The sequence below is a fragment of the Antechinus flavipes genome, chromosome 1 (assembly GCF_016432865.1).
Source record: "Antechinus flavipes isolate AdamAnt ecotype Samford, QLD, Australia chromosome 1, AdamAnt_v2, whole genome shotgun sequence".
In the NCBI taxonomy this organism is placed as follows: domain Eukaryota; kingdom Metazoa; phylum Chordata; class Mammalia; order Dasyuromorphia; family Dasyuridae; genus Antechinus; species Antechinus flavipes.
Window position 1 is genome coordinate 648,153,761 of NC_067398.1, and position 21,206 is coordinate 648,174,966.

Below are 21,206 nucleotides of genomic sequence, written 5' to 3' on the forward strand. Positions count from 1 at the left end.
TCAGCCACAACTTATAGATCTTCAAAGGTCTTCACTACCTAGCACAGTAGTTCGTGCCACTGTTAGATTATTAGAAGGTTTTCCTTATCAAATCAATATATCTCTTTTGTCACTTCCACCCATTGTTTCTGGTTAAGCCCTCTGGGGCTAAATAGTGACAATCTAATTCCTTTTCCACATGACAGTCCTTCATATACTTGAAAATAGCTCTCATATCCCTTCTATTTTCCAGGATAAACATTCCCAGTTTCTCCTCATGTAGGATGGTTTCCTGTCCCCCTCACCATCTAGGTTCCCTTCCTCTGGATACTCTCCAGCTTTTCAATATTCTTCCTAAAATATGCTGTCCAGAACCAAACAAACTATTCCGTGTGGTTGGTCTAAGGCAGAATTTAGCGGACTGTCACCTCCATATCATTCTAGCCTTTTTGCCCAAACCCATATTTAATATGACTTCTAAAGATATCCCTATCAGCTTCCTTTCTTAGGAGGTTTCTGTCCAGCCCCAAATCTCCAGCATGGTCTTTTGCCATAGCACTTGCTATTTTCATACTTTCCTCAGTTTGGAAAAAGAAATCTGTCTTGAGAAACAAAGCAGCTGCCTCAATGAATTATTGAAATGACAGAAATGAGGTGTGAAAACATCCCTAATTCTACCTCCTACTTTCCCCTTATTTCCTCTCCCTAAAGCAACCTGACTCCTTGGAATTGATAAATTATGCTTCACTGGAGATCCCCTTGTTTGACATGTCCATTCAGGTGATAAACTTAAGTTTGCTATTGAGCATTCATTTTAATTCAGTCCTATAATAAGTTAATCAATATGCATTTACTGCCTGCTATAACCATGACATGATATAAAGGCATCATGTGTAAGATAAGGCTGTTAATGAAGACAGCAAAGTCAAAGATAATACAGTGACATTCTAGTCTAATTTTATCTAAGCAGAAATTTCCTCTACTGTGTCTCCAACAAGAGACCATCCAACCAATTCTTGAAGACTTCTAGTTATCAGGATTTCTGAACTAACTCATTTTACCTTCAAGACTAGTATCAGGTTAGCAAAATTAGATGATGCAATCAGAACCAAGATTCTGTGGCCAATAGGACTAGGCCAAGGAAAACAGTGATTTTTTATTGTTTTATTTACTTATACGGCTTTTACATGGCACTTTAAAGAGCTTTTTGCAAAGAGCTTTACAAATAACTCACTTGTTGCTCCCAACAACACTGTGAAATAAATGCTATTATTATCCTCATTTTGCAGTTGAGGAAACTAAGGCACATAGGTAAAAATGACTTGTCCAGGGTCACACAGCTAGGAAGTATCTGGGGCTGCATTTGAACTCAAGTTTTCCTGACTGCAAACCCAGTATTCTATCCACTGGGCTACCAGCTGTCTCACTATAATCCCAGAGATGTCTAGATTTGACCATTAAAGGCTCAGCCAGTAATTAGGACAGTTCCTACCCTTCAGTAAAGCAGTATCAGAGGTATACTAGAGGCACCAAGATGTACTGGCAGACTCACAGGGCAGGAAAACAACCAAAAATAATAAATACAGATCTTGTGTTTAAAACACCAAGATTTACCAAATATTTTCCTTATGTCCCTGTAGTATTGATTATCTTAGGAATATTATCTTTTCTGGAGATGAGGAGACTGAGGCTCAAACAAGTGAAATGATTTGATAGAGGTCACCCAATTAGTAATATTGGAACTAGCATTTAAGCCCAGCTTCTGCTGCCCAGTCCAACATTCTTTCCATTTCACCCCTCTAGACCTGCTAGCAAATAGAAATGGCATCTGGGGTCCTCATCTAAAACAGAAGACATGCCTCCCCTCTTTAAAAAAAAAAAAAGTGATAGAGAGCTACCAATGTATCTTTGGCTCTCGTTCCCAGAGGATCAGTGGGTGGATGTTGATATTAAATAAATTCATGCATACACCTACGCCCTCCAGGGAATGACACTGGTACACTCATTTTCTGATAGTCATAGATTGTAAACCATGTAGACTCACCTATAAGCTAACACAGCCATGTTCTTTTATCTATACATTCTTATACTCATATATACATGAACTAAAACTCAAATACAAAGACTCAAACACATGGACCCACTTTTACACTGTCACATCACACTGACAGCAATACTGTTGTTCCATTTTCCATCCACCTTCTTGGCTAGAAGACACAGTTCCATTTCCTAAAGGGTACTACTGCTGCAGAAATTCTACCAGAGTTCAAGTTTGGGAGTTCCAATTTAGGGAGTTTTTGCCCTTTCTTTTTTCCATTCTTCCTTCTGCCTACTAGAGCTAGGTTGAACTAGATTCCAACTTCCTTCATGAGGCATGGAGGTTTAACTGTGTTTATTTTTTCTTTCAGGGGTGGCGATAAGCACATATGCCAAGTATTGTTACAACAAGCTCCAGAAGGCTGCTTTGACAGGAGCCAAAAAGGTATTGGTCTCTTTCCTTCCTTTTCCTTTGGCTCCTTTTGCAGGGCTGGTAGAATGGGCCTGGGCCACCTGGCTTAGAGAAGGATCCCCAGGAAAAACTTCTCCAAGAAGCCTTCTTTGTTCCTCTTAATCTCAGAAGGAAGGAGAGGGGCAGAAATTGTATATGGTAGCACATAGGCTTGTCAGTGTAGACAACAGGGCCCTGCTGAATGTTTATATATATGTACTTGTATGGTTCATCTTCTTTCAGATTTTTCACTCAGCCTCTCCCCTTGACTCTAACAGATAATATCCTGGCCCCTTCCAAGGCAGTCCTATGCAAACTCTAATGCCACAGCCATATTTGGAAAGACAGTTCTGGACATGAAATGCTAAGAGCTTTACAAGTAGCAAAGGCAAGATAGGCCAGAGCCAGAGCAAAGACAGGAGAGGGATCCTTGTGAGAACAGGGTAATCGAAAAGTTTTTATAGAAAAACTAGTGTCAAATGAGCAAGACCTGGATGCTAAGTTACAAATCCTTCAAGCTTGTGTTCTGAAAGAACTTAAGCAAAAGGATGTCAAGAAACTAGTCTCCCAATATCAAATCACAGTGACCCTATCTCTAGCTGTCTACACATACTTTCCCTGCCTTGAAGAGCCCAGATAATGTTGATGATAATTATGATTAAGGTATTGGAAGCTTATAGAGTACTCCCTGAGGCACTCAGAATAAAGGCTGTTACCTTCCCTTTGGCATTCTACAAAGGGTTCTTTCCACTGCACTTTGCTAGGCAGAGAGAGTTAAGAAGCTAAAAAGGTAAAACTGTAGCCAGAGATTTACCCAACTTATGAAGAGGATCCCTGGGCACAAGGGCAGTACCAGGAGCCCTGTGAACACTTTTGCTCTCACTGGACTCTGAGAGATGGCTTTTTATGATCCTCATGCCCTTATAGCTATTTCTGAGGAATCTGGCTTTTAGGGAATAACAACACTGGCCATTTTGACCACGTGGTGGCAGTCGTATTCCCCAGCAGGGACTCCATAAAGAAACGATAGGATTGAGGATTTAGAGCTAGAAGATATCTACAAGGTTTGCTGTTAAAACAGCCATCTTTTCACAGGTAGAAGTGTGTACACAACCCACAATCTGCATTTTTACTGCATCTTTAGTTTTCTTTAGTTTTCTCAGTCAACTAAACAATAACTTGAGCCCATTTCTAAAGTGTAAATGCTCACACTAAAAATGTCAGGCTTGGAGCTGGATTCAGCACACTTCTGCATCTTGAGTCTCTTGTGCCAGCTACTCTCTTTCTGTAGTAGTAACTGACTATCATTACCATGATTAAATATAAAATCCACTGTTTGGACACATACACACACTCTCTCTCTCTCTCTTTCTCTCTCTCTCCCTCTCCTTTTCCCTCTCCCTCTCTCTTCCTCTTTCCTTCTTTCTCCCTCCCTCCCTCCCCCTCTCGAGGTACTTTTTCATACAATCGCCTTGAACAAGACATTCCATCTCTTGGTTCTTGGCATTTTCACTGGTTGTGAAATATATTTACATCTCTCTCTCTTGGCTTCAAGTTCCAAGTGAAATCCTATTTTCTACAAAAGCTTTTCCTAGTCTCTATTAGTTCTAATGTTTTCTCTCTATTGATTATGTTTTAATCCTGTGCATAGCTTGTTTGTACATAGTTATTTGCTTGCTATCTTCCCCCATTAGATTATCAACTCCTCAAAGGCAGAAAATGTCTTTTGCCTTTGTTTTTCCACCCAGTTCTTAGTACTGTACTTGGCACATAGTAGGCACTTAATAAATGCTTATTGATTAACTGCTTAAACTAAAACTTGCCTATCTGCAAGTATCTCCTTCTCCATCACCCCGTTCTTTCAATTGACAGTCACAAAACCATATAATTTTAAAACTGAGAAGAATCTCAAAAAGGAGTGACCATCCAATAACTAATTAGCAGTCCACTTCATAATATCTTTTACAAAAATATTCTAACCTTCCCTAATCTAGTGAAATTTTCCTTCTAACAAAGATTTCAAAAGAAAAAAGAAAAACAGTTATGCAAAAACCAATCATTAAGGCAACTAAGTGGTGCAGTGGGTAGAGCACCAGTCCTGAAGTCAGGACTACCTGAGTTCATATATGGCCTCAGACACTTAATGCCTCCTAGCTGTGTGACCTTGGGCAAGTCACTTAACTCCAATTGTCTCAATCAAAAAAAAAAAGAAAGAAAGAAAGAAAGAAAAGAAAAAATAATCATTATATTCACCGAGTCTTGACAGCATATGTACCATAACGGAAACCCCTTTGCGTGAAGGAACAGAGATACATTTTCCCAATTCTTCTATATTGCCAAGCTTAATCATTATAATTATACTATGTTCAATTTCTTTGTACTGTTCTCTTCCATTTGCATTTCTGTCAATGTATATGTTATTTTCCCAGCTCTATTTAATCGTTTCATTTTATGTGTCTTTCCATATTTCTCTGATTCTTCAAATTTATCTTTTCTTATGATGGCACAGTCATGTCCCATTATATCCACGTGCCACAACTTGTTTAGACATTCTCTGATTGGTGCGCATTCGATTCTTTTTCAATTCTTGACAATGTTAAAAAGTGGTGCTGTGAACATAGCCCCACATTTTCATAGTCAATAGACCCATAAAATTTTATACAGTTCTTTATATAAATTCATATTAGGTAAATTTAAGAATTCTGAAAAATTCTCATTCCCAAAAATTACTGTTAACTTTACTGTATAGAACTGTGCTTTCTCTCTTAATCTTTCTATCTACTCCTGCATCTCGGCTCAGTGCTCTGTGACTTATTACCACCTCCCATCAAAAAAACTCTCCAAGTGAAAGTAGAACTGATTCAAAGAGACCATCACTGCCACCAGATCTGGAGCCTAACTTAAAACCCTTCTGCCCTGAGAAAGGAAACCTTTGTCCTATTTTACCCACCTTCCTTTGTGTCTGGTCCCTGCATGTCTGCCTGTCATCCATCTTAGTTGGGTACCTAGTGTCTGGCTCTGGCCCCTGCAGGTCACCCATCCATCCTCTCTTGTCTGTATCCATTTCCAGCCACCCGACACATGTGTGCCCCTGGTATATTTTTTTCTCTTGGTTCTAGCCAGGCCCAACATGTCTGCCTCCAGCTCCAATGTTTTTCTCCTCCTGCTCTCACTTCTCTGTCCCCAGCCTCCATTTGTATTTGAACCATGTGCCGTCACCCTCCCTCCATAGACCCAAAGCCACCTTCCTCCCTCCTTCCCTCTCTTCCCCAAATTTTTATTACATAAAAATTGTTTTATATAGAAATCTGTAAAACAGTCCACTTCTGCAAAGTAAGAACTGTCTGTACATATTTCCCCAATTCATGATTTGTCATTTGGGTGCTTCCTCTAGGTGAATACCTGGAAGGGAAGAATATTGTATGACTCCTTCTCCCTACATGCCCAGTTTCTATAATAGGCTCATCCCAGGACCAATGAGGACAGTGACATAGCATGTGACATAGCATCACTATCTCAAGAGTTCAAAAGAACCCCCAGGTCATCTAATCCAATCTATACCTAAACCAGAATTCCTTAATAACATTCCTTCAGCCTCTGCTTTGAGTCCCCCAGGGAGGAGTAGCCTACCACCTCTGGAGCTAGTTCATTTAAATACCTCTATAGTTAGGAAGGTTTTCTTTATGTCAAGTTTAAATGTATGTGTTTGTCTTTGCAACTTCCACCTGCTATTCCTAATTCTGTCCCCTGAGTTTAGGCAGAATAAACAGAATCTCTCTTCTCCCGGTGAAACATCCCTAATTTTTTTAGCTAATCCTCCTATTGTAGGTCATCTTCACAATCAGAATACTCTATTGCTACTTTCCATACCCCTGGGCTGTTGACTGCCACTGGAAGAATTCAAAGATATGTTGGTAGGATGTACTCCAAATTGACATTATATGATCTCATCTAGACTTCCTTGATATACAGGCATCCTAATATTCCCTCCAGCATACTCCTTTCCAGACCTTTTTCTTTCTCTTCAGGCCCCCAGGATTTTACTTTGCTCACTAGTAGATGACTTCACATTCTAGTTTATTGAGAAATTTAAAAATATCTGTAATACAATTTTTTATTCTCTTATTCATCTCAGGATTTTTCTGTATCATCCTCTATTCTTTCATTTTTTGCTCTAATCTTTGAGGAAGAGATAACTTATCTTGTCAAAACCTACCTTTCTACTTACACTCCTGATCCCATTCCCTTTCACATCTTCCTCATTCCCTTAATCATTCTTTTTCTCTCATCATTAATTTTTCTCTGGCTCCTCCCTTGTTTTCTATAAACATACTCAGGTATTTTAAATCCCAAGAAAACCTGATCCTACTGTTTCTATTCACATTTCCTCTGTGTGTGTGTATGTGTGTGTGTGTATATATATGTGTGTGTGTGTGTGTGTGTGTGTGTGTGTGTGTGTGTCTATATATGTGTGTGTGTGTGTGTGTGTGTGTGTCTATATATATGTGTGTGTGTGTATATATATATGTATATATATATATGAGTGTAAATATACAGCATCTATGTGTATTATGTGTGTACGTGTACAATATATGCATGCATATATGTGTGTGTATATATATATGTGTGTGTCCATACAGTCTTAAACTTTTTAAAGCCAAGCATTTAATACTTGTTAGCTTTATACTCTCTATCTATGCACTCAACCCCTTTACATTCTGGCTTCCAAGAGTACCATCCTATTAAAATCGTTATCTCAAATATTATCAACAATCTTTTAACAGCTTAATCTGAAGGCTTCTTCTCTTCCTCATTCTCATTAACCTTATATTCATCTTTTGACACTGTCAGCCACATCTTCTTGGTTAGTATTCTGTTTTTCCTTGGGTTCTGTGATACTGCTCACTCCTGATTCTTCTGCCTAGCTGACAAATTCCTCCTCAAAGCCCATTGCTGGACATCAGTCATTCCTTGGCTGTTCAGTATGAACATTCCACAAGGCTCTGTCCCTGGTCCTTTTCTTTTCTTGTCTCTCTTCTGTATACTATATTCCTTGGTGATTTCATCAATGCCTAATTGTGCAATTATCTACAGACAGATGACTCTCAAATACATCTATCCAGTGCTATGATCTATTTTCTTTCATCTGAAAAAAAGGTATTAGATCTTTTAGTGGACTTGTGAAAGCTCAGTATTGTTGAGTTAGTAGTGTGACATAACAACCAAAAAACCTTATGCAACTTCAGTCTACATAAGGAGAGGCATAGTGTCCTAAACCTGAAGAGCAAAAGTCCTTTCTGATCAGACCTCAATTTAGCCATTCTGTTCAGTGATAGGCACTATTTTGTGACCAAGATGGTGAGATTCCTCAAAACCATAGCAAATTGGAACTTATTGTGTTAAGTCTAAAAAAGGGGCCAACACACACAATAATAGCCTTTGGATATTGAAAGGCTGTCATGAGGAAGAGGTACTGAATTTGTTCTACCTGTCTAGAAGACCAAATTAGTAGTGATAATTAGAGCCACCCAGAAATTATATGAGATTTGGCTGGAGTCACTAGAGACTACTTAATGACTATGTTATAGAGGTGATTCTTGTTTAAAAAAAAAAAAAAAAGGAATTGGACTAATATGATCTCTGAGGTTCCCTCTGTGACTTTGAGGTTATTGATATGTTTCAAACCAAAAGTTGGGTTTTCTGCTGCCTATGAGCTTGAATTCCTACCTGTTCTCACACACACAAATACATGTATATAGCAAGCTTTGTTTTTCTCTAGCTCTGTGATAGGGGAAGACTTTATCCCATGCCTATGGTACTTGGATCCTGTGTGTTCTCCAGAGTTCCTTGAGCATCATGATCATATGGGTTTCTCGTTCCCTTTGTTGAATTTTCCTCCCAGACCCCCATATTGTTTTCCCTAAGTTCCCTGGCATAAGGTTACCTATAAAACCCTATTCACTTTATCTTTCAACATATTTACCTTCCTAGGGCCTGAAGAAGCCTAACATGGAGGAAATCCGACATGCAAAGAATGCTGTCTTCAGTCCATCCATGTTTGGCAGTGCTCTTCAAGATATTCTGGCTATGCAGAAAGAGCGCTACCCTGATCGACAGCTGCCCTGGGTGCAGACACGACTTTCTGAGGAGGTGTTGGCCCTCAATGGGGACCAGACTGAAGGCATATTCAGGTACCTTGGGACAGGAGCTGGGGAAGCAGGGCCACAGGTCCCGGCCTGTTCCCCATAGGGTGACAATACACCAAACAAGGGCTGGATTTATAGTCCAAGGCCCTGGGTCCAGATTCCAGGTCAACAAGGGAGTGGCTGAGGAAGCAAAGGTTCCAGCTCTTAGCCAGGTTATCCTGGGCACATCACTTTACTTTTCCTGGGTGCAATTTTGTAAATTGGGAGGAATGGCCTCTAAATGAATCAATGAAAGAAAAAGTATCTATTAAGTCCTTATTATATGCATATCATTGTGCTGTTTACTGGGGATACCAAAAGAAAAGCCAGACAGTCCCTGCACTCTTGCAGCTCACTTTCTATTAAGTGAAGACAGTTGCAAGTCAGATGGAAATGCTCCATGGTCCTTAGGGTGCACTGCCCTAATAGGATTGATAGGAAAACATTTTCTTGAATGACATTTCCATTTACAAAACTAATATCTGTTTTTGGTATTAAGCCATATGGTTGGTTAGTTGTTGTCCTTCATTCTTAAAGAGGACCAAAATGACACCACCATGTAAGTGTCGAGTCACAGTTTGTCTGACTGGCTCATCAGACCCAATACAAGCTCACGATGCTCTGTCACAGGTCAGATACAAAGAGTCCCTATGAACATTTGGGGCAGCTTCTCTAACTTTGTGCATCTCCCATTTCTTCTGAGCTAATTCAATTCTGCTTTCCTCTTAAAGCACAGCACCTTCTCTGATGATGGCACACTATGCTAGACAGTCCTGTGCCAGTGTCTCCCATGTCACACAATCAATTCTAAAGTTCTTAAGAGAGACCTTGAAAGTATTGTTTTTCCTGACCATCTTGTAAGCACGTGCCTTGTGTAAGTTCTCTATAAGATAATCTTTTTGGCAAGCATACATTTGGCATTCAAATAATGTGGAGCAGCCCAACAGAGTTGAAGCCATATGACACTGCTAAGAATTTTGGTGGTAAACCTTTCTTTTCTGGATCTTTAGTAACTGTGATTGCTGAGGAGGTAAAGACTTCTTTCAGAAGAACTTATTAGGTTCTATCTCCATAAGTGTTGCTCCCTTGGATAATGGCTATGAAAAAAAAAAAAAGGTGGCCTGATGGACAGTGATTTTACTGGGATTTTGGGGCTTACCTCTCTGACTTTGAAAATTGGTCATTGGATCCCCTCCCCATCAAGATCCAGATAAGCTTGCCTGCTTCTTTAGTGGTAATTGATTAGCAGCCAGTTAGTTGTAGTCAGTCCCTTCTTCTACAAGACTGCTCTCCTAGGTAGGAAATGTCTGTAGAGAAATTCATCCAAAGTTATTTCCCACACCATAATCTGTGTCATAATAATAGAGTCAGAGAGGAGGAAAGGTGGCCTGCATAGTTCTGCAGTTCTCATCCTGGGTCTGGCTCTGGAAGCCACCAGAAAGAACTGAGTAATCTCTGACTCCCAAAGAATCAGGGTGCTGCTGCAGTTCTTGCCCTTAGATCCTGGATGCCAGGATTAGTTCCAGTCTAGGCAGCCCTTCTGAGGAGCCTTGCATGGAGCCCACATTACCAGCTACTAGCTTTCTACCCTGCACTGACTTCTTTTCCAGCATTTTCTCTCTGCCTAACCCACTTTGTTACTAGCTGCTAAGTCTTTCTTTATCTTATCCTTTATTCCCCCTTCACTCAAGCATCACATTGGAGTCTAGATGGGGCCTTAGAAGTGGTAGAAGTTAGAAAGCACTGCTCTGAGAGTCAAGAGAAGTTGAAGTAGAGGCCCAGCTTTGGAAGCATGATTAGATCACTTTGTATCTTTGGACCCTGGGTTTCCTTCTGTGTAAAATGAGTTTGAACTAGATGATTTCTTCTGTGCTGTGCGTGTAACCTCTCAGAGGGTCAGGAAGACCTGAGTTCAAATCTAGCCTCAGGCATTTAATAGCTGTGTGACCCTGACCAGCTCCACTGGCTTTGCTGTTCCTTGTACTAGAAACTCTTCTCTCTTGATCCCATTCCTTTTTTCAGGCTTGCCCACCTACTACATGCTTAGCTATTTGCATATTGTCTCCCCCATTAGAATGTAGCTCCTTGCGGACTGGGACTGTGTTTTGCTTTTTATTCTATCCTGAGCATTCAACACAGTGCCTGACATATAATAAACACCTCAGTCCTGCTGGTTGAAGAAAAATGCTTTGCCAGTTTTTAGACCACCATAGAAATGGGAGCTGCAGAGTCACAGATGTTGGTCTAGAGCTCACAGGGGCCCCAGAGACCATTCAACCTAGCCTGGTTATTTGGGAGATGAATAAAGAGGGGAAGGAGCTTGGGATATGTTCTGCACCCACAGATCAGTGTGTGTCCCCCAACAAAGGATGGAGGCAAGTCATGTTTCCCAATTCTTAAGACACAGATCAAGAACACCCAAAATCTGGGTGAGGGCAGTGAGAAGAAATGAGTCTTTTGTAGTTAACGGTAAATGGTCCCCAATGCCCACTTTGACAGTTTGAACCACAAGAAACATCAAAGACTGTGTGCCAGACTGGGTATTGATTGCACAGTGGTTAGAATGTTGGCTGGGCATCAGGAAGACCAGAATTCAAATCTAGCTTCAGTCACAGATTAGCTGTAATCCTGAGTAAATCACTTCACCTCCATTTGCTTCAGTTTAATCGAGGTAATAATAGCATCTATCTCCTGGTGTTATTGGGTAAAGTACTTAGTACAGTGTCTGGCATGTAATAGGTGTTAGATAAATGCTTATTCCTCCCTCTTTTATGATAGCTTACTGGGAATAGGAAATGTCTTTAGAGAAATTCATCCAAAGTTCTCTGTCTCTCTCTCTCTCTCTCTCTCACACACACACACACACAGAGTCCCTGGAGACATTGATGAGGTGAATGCTCTGAAGCTTCAGGTGGATCAGTGGAAGATCCCCACAGGGCTGGAGGACCCCCATGTCCCTGGTAAGTGTGGAGCAGAGAGAAATATTGAGATTTTAGACATAACACATCTACCCTCCTTGACACAAGGTCCAACATTGAGGAAAACTGCAGAGAAGACCCAGGTTTTCTTGGGAGCTAAAACTTCTATCACTGTAATATCCATCACTAACTCTCCTCTACCTCATTCATTCCTGAAGGGTGAGATAGTTAAATACTATAATGTCTATCCTAGCCAACCTGGCCTACTAGGCCACAAGATGGACTCTCCTGTATCTTCTGCATGCAATGTAACTCATAGAAATTAGCAACCTAACACATCACACATATCCTAGTAGAGTTATCCACAAATACACTTCCTCTTTCAAAATTACATATTCAGTTTTAGTGAATATGTAATGAATATTATGATATACATGCCACATATATTTACTGCATAGACATCATACATAATTACCATTTAAAGACCTGCTATTTCAGAATAGTTCTATGTTCAATCCTGAATATAATATAAAGTTTAAATAAGGTAGTTCTGGCCTCAGGGTGCTGATAGTCATAAGGAGGATATGATAGAAATAAGGAAGACTTCATAGAGAGTTAATATTTAGATGGAATTTTAAAGGATAGAAGAGATTCATTGGGCAGAGAAGCAAAGTGAGAACACTATAGACAAGGAAAATAATGAGGCCAGGAGTCAGGAAAATGGAATGCATGCTTAGGACAAAGTGACTCATCCAGTTTGGCCTGAACGATTTGTACATGAAGAGGAATGATGTAAGATTAATATGGAAAAGTTAGTTAGATCCTGATTGTGGAGGACACTGAATGCTAAACAAAGGAGTTTGAACTCTATTTCATAGATAAAATGTTTTTTAACCAAGTAGTGGCCTGTCTGGATTTGTACACAAGCACAATTGTTTGGGCAGCTATATAGAAGATACACAAGAGAAGTATGATAGATAAAAGATAAAAGAAATGACTGAGGAAACAAAAGTTTATTCTCAGCATATTGAATTATTATTTTTAATTTTAAAGCTTTTGATTTCCAAAACATATGCATAGATAGGTTTCAACATTCAGAACTTTGTGTTCCAAATGTTTTTCTCTCCCTTCCCCCACCCCTTCCCCTGGACAGTAAGGAATCCAATATATGTTAAAGATATGCAATTCTTCTATCCATATTTCCACAAATGCTGCACAAGAAAAATAAAATCAAAAAGGGAAAAAATGAGAAAGGAAACAAAATGCAAGCAAAAACAAAAAAGGTGAAAATGCTATGTTGTGACCCACACACAGTCCCCACAGTCCTCTCTCTGGGTGCAAATGGCTCTCTCCATCACAAGATCATTGGAACTGGCCTAAATCACCTCATTGTTGAAAAGTCACTAAACTTGATCATCCTGTTGTTGCCATGTACCATGATCTCCTGGTTCTGCTCATTTCACTTAGTTCCTGTAAGTCTCTCCAGTTCTCTGAAATCATTCTCATCATCATTTCAATAATATTCTATTACATTCATATACCATAACTTATTCAGCCATTTCCCAACTGATAGGCAGCCACTCCGTTTCCAGTTTCTTGCCACTACAAAAAGGGCTGCCACAAACATTTTTGCACACGTGAGTCCTTTTCCCCAGCATATCTATTTAGAAAGCAGTGCATGGCAGTTGCCCAACAAACTGGCCCCAGATCTCCACAGCTTAGGTCTGGGTCCAGAAAATGGGAAGAGACAGACTTTTATGCATTAAAAACAATCAAATAAGGTCAACTAATTAAAAGACAACAATGCAGCATTAAATAATCTGATTTCTAATTAGATGAAAGATTAAAGATTTTATAGATTGGATGTCAAAGAGCAAACAGGTGCATTTCCCTGAATTCAGGAAAAAGATATGCCCCACTACCCCCAAGTGTTTATAAACAATCAAAGGAACATGGAAGTTAATTGATCAGTACAGGGCTAATTTACAGAGAAGATATATGGGTTGTTTGAGATGTTCAATTGTTAGAAGACTACTTGCATCAATTTTTGGATCTAACTCCTTTATTAAGGCTCTCTAAACAACAGGTAAAGTTGGTACAGTATCCCAGTTGTACAGGGCTAGCTTTAAATAATACAATAAGATTTTCTTCTAGTTCCTATAATTGAATCAAGTTTTCTCACAAGACAGAAGTTGGACTAGACTATAACTGAATAGAAATGGAACTGAAATAGCTCCAAAATTGAGTTACAATTCCCACAATTAACCACTTGCTTTGCTAATCTCAGTTCTCTTAGAAAAAAGAAAATGGACTCAGGGAGAGTAATTCTAGTTTAGTCAAGAGGTAGTAAAGATATGAATTAGGATGGTTGTTTGGTTAGTAGCAAGAAAAAGAGAGAAAGAGAGAAGGGGAGGGGGGAAGAGGGAGAGGTAGAGGTTTTGTTAGTAGCAAGGGGAAAAAAAAGAATAAAGAGAGATGTAGATTTACCAATAAGACTTGGTAAATGATTAAATGGTACTTGAGAGTGAGGAAAGAACAAACTATCACATGATTAGAAGGTTACCTTCCCCGGTTTCTTTGCATAGATGGGGCAATATGATTGTGGGACCCAAATATGTCAGATTTTTTTGATGTGTTGGTTAGTTTTACTGAACTGGAGGCTGCTGTGTGATTCGGTAGATAGTGCACTGGGCCTGGAGTCAGAAAGATCTCAGTTCAGATCCAGGCTCAGATAAGTGTTCACTTTGTGACTCTAATCAAGTCACTTAACCCGTTTTTTCCTTAACCCACTAGAAAAGAAAATGTCAAATCACTCCAGTACTTTTGCCAAGAACATCTTTTCAAGGGCATTATCGTTCAGAGTCATGAAGAATTGACTATGAATGAGCAATAAATAAACAACTATTTCTCTCCTCTTTTTTATTCTTTGTTATAAGAAATGACTTTGTGATAGATAAAAGGGAGGTAAAGATGATATGAAACCAAAAAATATTAACAAAAACTTTTAGAATTTTTTTTTAAGAATTAAAGATTTTTAATTTGTCAATCTGAGTAACTGGGAGTTTGGTAGTACCCTCAATAAAAATAATGTAATTTAAGGGATTAGATTATGAGTACCATTTTGTATATGTTGAATTTGAGGTAGTAATGTCCAGGTGAAAATGTTTAGGAAACAGGGTTTGTTTTTTTTTTTTTAAAGTAACATTTAATTTTTCCAAATACATACAAAGAAAGTTTTCATCACTCACCTTTGCAAAACTTTTTGTTCTAAAATTTTCTCCCTCTTTTCCCCGCCCTTCTCGGTGTCCCCCAAGGTAGTAAGCAATCTGATATAGATTAAACATGTACTTTTCTAAACATATTTCCATATTCATCATGCTGTACAATAAAAACCAAGAAAAAACATGAGAAAGGGGAAAAAAACAAGCAAACAAATAACAAAAAGATGAAAATACTATGCTTTGATCATAGTTCTCTCTCTGTATGTGGGATGGCACTTTCCATCCCAAGTCTATTGGAATTGCCTTGAAGAACCTCACTGTAGAAGAGACAAGTCCATCACAATTGATTATCACTTAATTTTTTTTGTGTGTATGATATCCTTTGGTTCTACTTACTTTACTTAGTAAAAGTTCATGTAAGTCTTTCTAGGCTTTTCTGAAATCAGCCTGCTGATCATTTCTTATAATATTATTTTAGGAAGCAGTTTGTAACACAAAACTGTATAGAGAGACTAAGCCTAGCTATATAGATTTGGGAGTCATTTGTGTAAAGATAATAATTTATCTTTCTTGATGAGATTAATAAGGGTATAAAGAGAGAATGAAAGGGAGTCCCTAAAAAGCTTTAGGAAACACCCACATTTATGGGGCAGAAGAGAGAGACTAAGGGACACCAAGAAACATCTTTTAGGCAGAAGAATAAGGAGGGAGTATTATTATAGAAACCAGAAAAGGAGAAACTCATACTAAGAGAATGTCATCAACAGTGTATCAAAAGTTGAAAGTGGAGCAAAAGGTGTGATGACAGAGAAAACAACATTGAATTTAAAAATTAAGGGATTCCAAGTTATATTTGAGTAGTTTCAGTAGAGTGTTAGTGTTAGAAGTTGGATTTCAAAAGAATTAATAACCAAAGAGAGCATAAAGTTTTAGGACCCACACGTGCAAAAATATTTGTAGTGGCAAGGAACTGGAAACTAAATGGATGCCTATTAGTTGGGGAATAACTGAATAAGTTATGGCAGATGAATGTTATGGAATGTTATTGTTCTATAAGAAATGATCAGCAGGATGATTTCAGAGAGGCCTGAAGAGACTTATGTGAACTGATGTTAAGTGAAGTGAACAGAATCAGGACCTGATTGTACACAACAACAAAAAGATTATATGATAATCAATTCTGATGGAGGTGGCTCTTTTCCACAGTAAGGTGATGCATGCCAATTCCAATGGTCTTGTAATAGAGAGAGCCATCTGCATCCAGATGTGGATTACTACATAATATTTTCACTTTCTTTGTTGTTGTTTGTTTGCTTTTTGTTTGCTTTCTCATTTTTTTCTTTTTTGATCTGATTTTTAGTGTGTAGCATAACTGTGGAAATATGTATAGAAGAGTTGCGCATGTTTAACATATATTAAAATACTTGCTGTGCAGGAGAGGAGCTGAGGGAAGAGAGAGAAAATTAGAACACAAGGTTTTGCAAGGATGAATGCTGAAAACTATCTTTGCATATATTTTGAAAATAAGCTATTATTTTTAAAAAGATTGATAAATAAATGGACTTTGAGGGAATGGAGTGGAGATTGCAGATGCTGACAATTATTTCTAGGATTTTGGTTATGAAAGGAAGAAGGGTTATAGATTCAGAATTTCATGGAGGATCACAAGATCGGTAAAAGTTTGGAAAAACCATGAGGGAAAAAAAAGGGAAAATAATAGTATGCCTCAATCTTCAATGTTCTCTCTCTGGATACGGATGGCATTTTCTATCCCAAATCTATTGGAATTGTTCAAGCGAAGGTTTTTAAAGATGTAGAAAAGTTGGGCATGTTTGGAGGCAAGTGGGGAAGGACCCACTAAGCTTAATTTATTAAGCCTTTCTTAGAGCACTTAATTTGTGCTAGGTACAGCTCAAGGGATACAAATTCAAAAATAATAGTTCTTGTTCTTAAGGAGTTTATTATGTTCTATTAGATAAATAGAACTTGAAGTAAAAGCAAGAAGATGCAGAAATAATCAAGTAGGCAAACTCTTAAAAGACATAGAACTCAGAAGTAGAGGGCTTACCCTTCACAAAAGGACTAAATTTTCTTCAGACATTGAGCAAAGGAGAAAGAGCCCGGTGAAGATATAAAGAGGCTTTTTGCTACATTGAATAGGGGAAATGAGAAAGCCCATGATGGCCTTAGTTTTCTCACTGGTGAAAAGAGATTTCAGGATCTTGAAATGAACAGAAAAGGTTTGGAATAGCCACTCTGAGGAGTATGACAGTCAACCACAGAAGAGTAAAAGCAGTGAGGACCCAGTTTATAACATGAATTTCTAGATCTGTTTGGCACAATCCTTTTAGTTGCTCCTGTGGTGTTCAGCAGTATAGGAGGAGGAATGGAGAAGATTTGGAGGGGTTAATCTTGCTGTGAAGGCACAATTGGCCCTAGATGCAGCTATTCTTTCCCTTAGCTTTTCAGTCCAGGCTAAGCCTGGAACATTTGTTCATAGTTCTCTCCTGATCCATACTGTTTTTTGATGGAATGCCAAGTTAGCCTGAATCTCTGCACTTATTCAACTCTCTCTCACCTGCCTTAACTCTGAAAGGACCAGGGCTCCACTGAGTACCACCTGCTGAAGCCTCCAGCAACCTCACCACACAAATGCTGATGGGCTGGTCTCCCCCTTTTTCTCTTTTTGTCTTCTTCCCCTCCCAGCATCACTGCTAAAGCTCTGGTATCGAGAGCTGGAAGAGCCCCTTATCCCCCACGAGTTTTATGAGCAGTGCATCACACACTATGAAAACCCTGAGGCCGCCATCGCTGTCGTCCACTCCCTGCCCCGGATCAACAGAATGGTGCTCTGCTACCTCATCCGCTTCCTCCAGGTAATGGACCCTGAGCCTCCCAGCCCTAGAACTAGACCTCTCTGTGTTATTGGGTTCTAAGAACATGAGACCTAGTTTATCACAACAGGAGTCCCTCAGAACCTTGGCACAAGTAGGAGGTTTGGGCATAATCAGGGTGTGCCCTTAAAGAAGGGCCATGTCCTGTAGTAGAAGATAGATGGCTCCCTGGAGCCAAGAACATTGGAGACCTCAGCTAGAATTCTAGATTGGACCCTTCCTAGCCCATGATTCTGAGCTGATCTGCTCCCTTTCCATTTTACTTGTATAAAGAATACTCTCTGTCTCAGTTTCATCATCTATAAAGTAAGGGAAGTCATACTTGAACCCCACAGTGTTATTATGAGATTAGCATTTGATTAACATTAAGGCACTCTAGAAGTGAAAGCTACTGGAGCAGCTGGTACAGTGGAGAGAGCCCCAGTCCTAGGGTCAGTAAGGCCCAAGTTCAAATCATACTAGCTGTGTCAGCCTGGGTGAGTCACTTAACCCTACTTGCCTCCAAGAAGAAGTAAGATCTATTATGAGCAACCACATGTGCCTTTCTAAAAAGTTTTGTTGTCAAGTACTTTCCTTCATTTATTGTGTCCTGGGTATTCATTTTCTCTTAGTTCCTGTAGAATAGGAATAGTGGAGTGAAACACCCTGGCCCTCCTGTAGAGGACAGTTGTGAATCAAGGCTAAAGATTGTGATTCCAATGCCAGGAAATAGAGCTCATGGCTGTCATGTAGAAGCCGGAACAGAAATTTTGGGGGTCCAAACTAGAAGCATTGAGATAGAAGCTGGACTGGAAGACTGTGTAATGGCTTAGAAATTTGCTGGAAACACATGGACCAGTCACACAACCTCTCTGAGTTGTATCTAGTAAACAAGGATAAGCAGTACCTTCCTTACAGGCTGGTTGTGAGGCTCCAACTGGTAAGTGTCATGATAAACCAGACTTAAAGTAGACTACAGAAGCTATAAACAGTAGGGAGAGAGTGAGAAGAGACTGGGAGCCAGAAAACAGTGCTGTCAGGAGAAGGATGTCACAGGCTTGGCTCTGCCAGGAACTTTGAACCAAAACCGTCCCCTGTCTAAGCTGATTTTCTTATGTTAAAAATAAAGGAGTTTGAATAAAGGGAAAGGTTTTTGTTTTTTTTTTTTTTCCCCATCTCTGGACTCTTGTGAATCCAGCTGAAAGAGTTACCATCATGGAGCTGATCTAGTAAAGTGGGCCTTCTTTCATAGGATGTGGAGGCCTTAAGGATTGCCTAGATCAATCCCTTCATTGTAGAGATGAGGGAACACATGACTAGATAGATCACAGTCACACAACTAGTCAATAGCACAGCCAGAATTGGGACTCTTAGTCTAAACCAAGTGCTCTTTCCACCAGGCCATGATACCTCCTGGCCCAGGCCCTGGAACCTCAGTCTTGAGCACTTTCCTGTATGTGGGCCTGAGCCTCAGGAGAGAGCAGGAGTGACGAAGAAGAGAGAATGCAGGGCAAGTTCTGGGAAGGAAAAGTCAGCATTCCTAGGGCAAGTCAAAGGATGGAGATGAGAACAGGACTCACCAGGAGGGAGTTATTTCTTGACAAGAATCTCTAAGCCTCTGGAAGGCTGTGAAGTAAAACAGGCCCCGATGGAGGAGAGCTTTGAGTATCTCCCGTACACACATTCCCCGTTCCCAGTCCCCATCGGACAGCTTTCTTAACATTCCTTAGCTTTCTTAACATTCTTACTGACCCACACAGGTGTTTGTGCAGCCTGCCAATGTGGCCGTCACCAAGATGGATGTCAGCAACCTGGCTATGGTGATGGCACCCAACTGCCTGCGCTGCCAGTCAGACGACCCACGTATCATCTTTGAAAACACACGTAAGGAAATGTCTTTCCTTCGCGTCCTCATCCAGCACCTGGATACCAGCTTCATGGAGGGAGTACTATAGCACTGCAGGGGTCGGCCCCCATGCCTGCCCACCCACCTGCAGCTCCCCACCCTGCACAGAGACGTAAGACACAGACGGGGACTGCCTGCTGGCCAGGGCTCCCACCTGCCCCACAGGGGTCCGTCTGCATCATCCCAGGCCAGGGAGATTTCTCCAGGAATTCAGTTGGGGCCAAATGATGCCCAGTCCCCGCCCCCTCCTGCACTCTTCTTCTGGGCGTGGCGGACCTGGCCCACTGCTAACTAAGAAAAACACCGGAGGTCGGGGGGAGCCTGAAGGGGATGGGAAGCTGAGCTGAACCGAGCCAAGCCAATCCCAGGCCTGTGGCCAACCCCCAATGGGCTGTAGCCACTTGGCTGTTCCTGTTAGCACGGGAAGAGGAGTGAGGCACCGGTGGGCCCAGAGCGGTGGAACAGGCAGACAGGCACCCTGTGGGGAGGACACAGCACAGGGTGGGGAGACAAGCTGGGTGTGTGGAGAAAACAGTGGGGTGGGGGGCCCAGCCCTCACTGCAAATCTGCAGCTGGGGAGGGGGGAGGGGGGTGGGAGGGGAAGGGAAAGGGGAAGGGAGGGGAAGGGGGGAGGGAATCTATTGGCCCCTGAAATAAGCATGACTGGTTATTAGCCCAGACCAGGGCCAGGCTGGGCAACACAGAGAAGGGCTGCACCTGAGCACGACTCACCAGCCCTGGGGTTTGGTTTTGCGTTTGTCCATGTTGCATTTACACAGCAGGTTACCACCCATGCCCATGTCCCATTCGGCCAGGACGTGGGGGACTGGCTGCTAAGGGTCCCCTTGGCAGAAAGGGTCTCATGTGTGTCTTGACCTATTCCTGTTCCCATACCTCAGCCCCTCAGCCCTTAGAAGTTAGAAATTTCCTTGGGAGAGCATTGTTAAAAGCACTTTGTTACCTGACCTTCCTCTTTGCTTCCCTGGCTCCAGACTCAGGCCAGGCCCCCATTTTTACCACCCACTTTGCCTGACTCTCACTTTTCTTCTACCCCAGTTTCTGACCTTTCCTCTATTGTCCCCTTCTCCTGCCCCTGCCTCAGCTTCAGGCTGGGGTTTGGGTCCTCATGATTTCCTTCTTATTCTGGCTCCTGCCTCCTGTTGACTCCCCCAAATCCCTCTGTCCCTATGACTTCCTGTCTCCTTCCCTAACATTGGACCTGGCACAGTGGAGGAGCCTAATACCTCTCCCAAAATACCCCAAAGGAGCTAAGGGACCAGATGTGACTTCAGGTACTCTAGTCGCTGTTGGCCTCCTCCCTTTTCTCCCTCAGCTATCCTATTGGCCGTGGCCTCTTAGAACTACAGGATATCAGGGACAAAAGAATCTTGGAAATCATCTAGACTGCCCTACCTCCCCCCTCCAATTTTACAGATGAGGAAACTGAGGCCCAAAGAGAAGATGTTTGTCCAAAATCACCCAGATAGTTAGAGGAGCTGTGATTTGAGCCCAGTTCTTATTCCAAGCCCAGGGCTCCTTCCACTAACCATAGTTGTCCCCAAACCAGCCCATTCCCTCAGATTCACTGTCAGGTACCCAGGGTCACCATGGGCAGGGACAGGGATCCATTGGGTCC

The 21,206-nt window shown here is 41.0% G+C and overlaps 1 protein-coding gene across 2 annotated transcripts in view; it reads left to right on the forward strand.

Annotated features, from left to right (window-relative positions):
* The window catches only part of ARHGAP39 (Rho GTPase activating protein 39), a 350,045-nt gene extending 329,941 nt beyond the window's left edge, over positions 1-20,104 (forward strand). For both annotated transcript variants that reach the window (XM_051971244.1, XM_051971245.1), the window contains 5 exons: positions 2,388-2,461; positions 8,459-8,658; positions 11,521-11,612; positions 17,498-17,667; positions 19,425-20,104. In XM_051971244.1, coding sequence (XP_051827204.1) covers positions 2,388-2,461; positions 8,459-8,658; positions 11,521-11,612; positions 17,498-17,667; positions 19,425-19,619 — 731 coding nt within the window. In that variant the 3' untranslated portion in view covers positions 19,620-20,104. The remainder of the gene's footprint in view (positions 1-2,387; positions 2,462-8,458; positions 8,659-11,520; positions 11,613-17,497; positions 17,668-19,424) is intronic.
* The last annotated feature ends 1,102 nt before the right edge of the window (positions 20,105-21,206 follow it).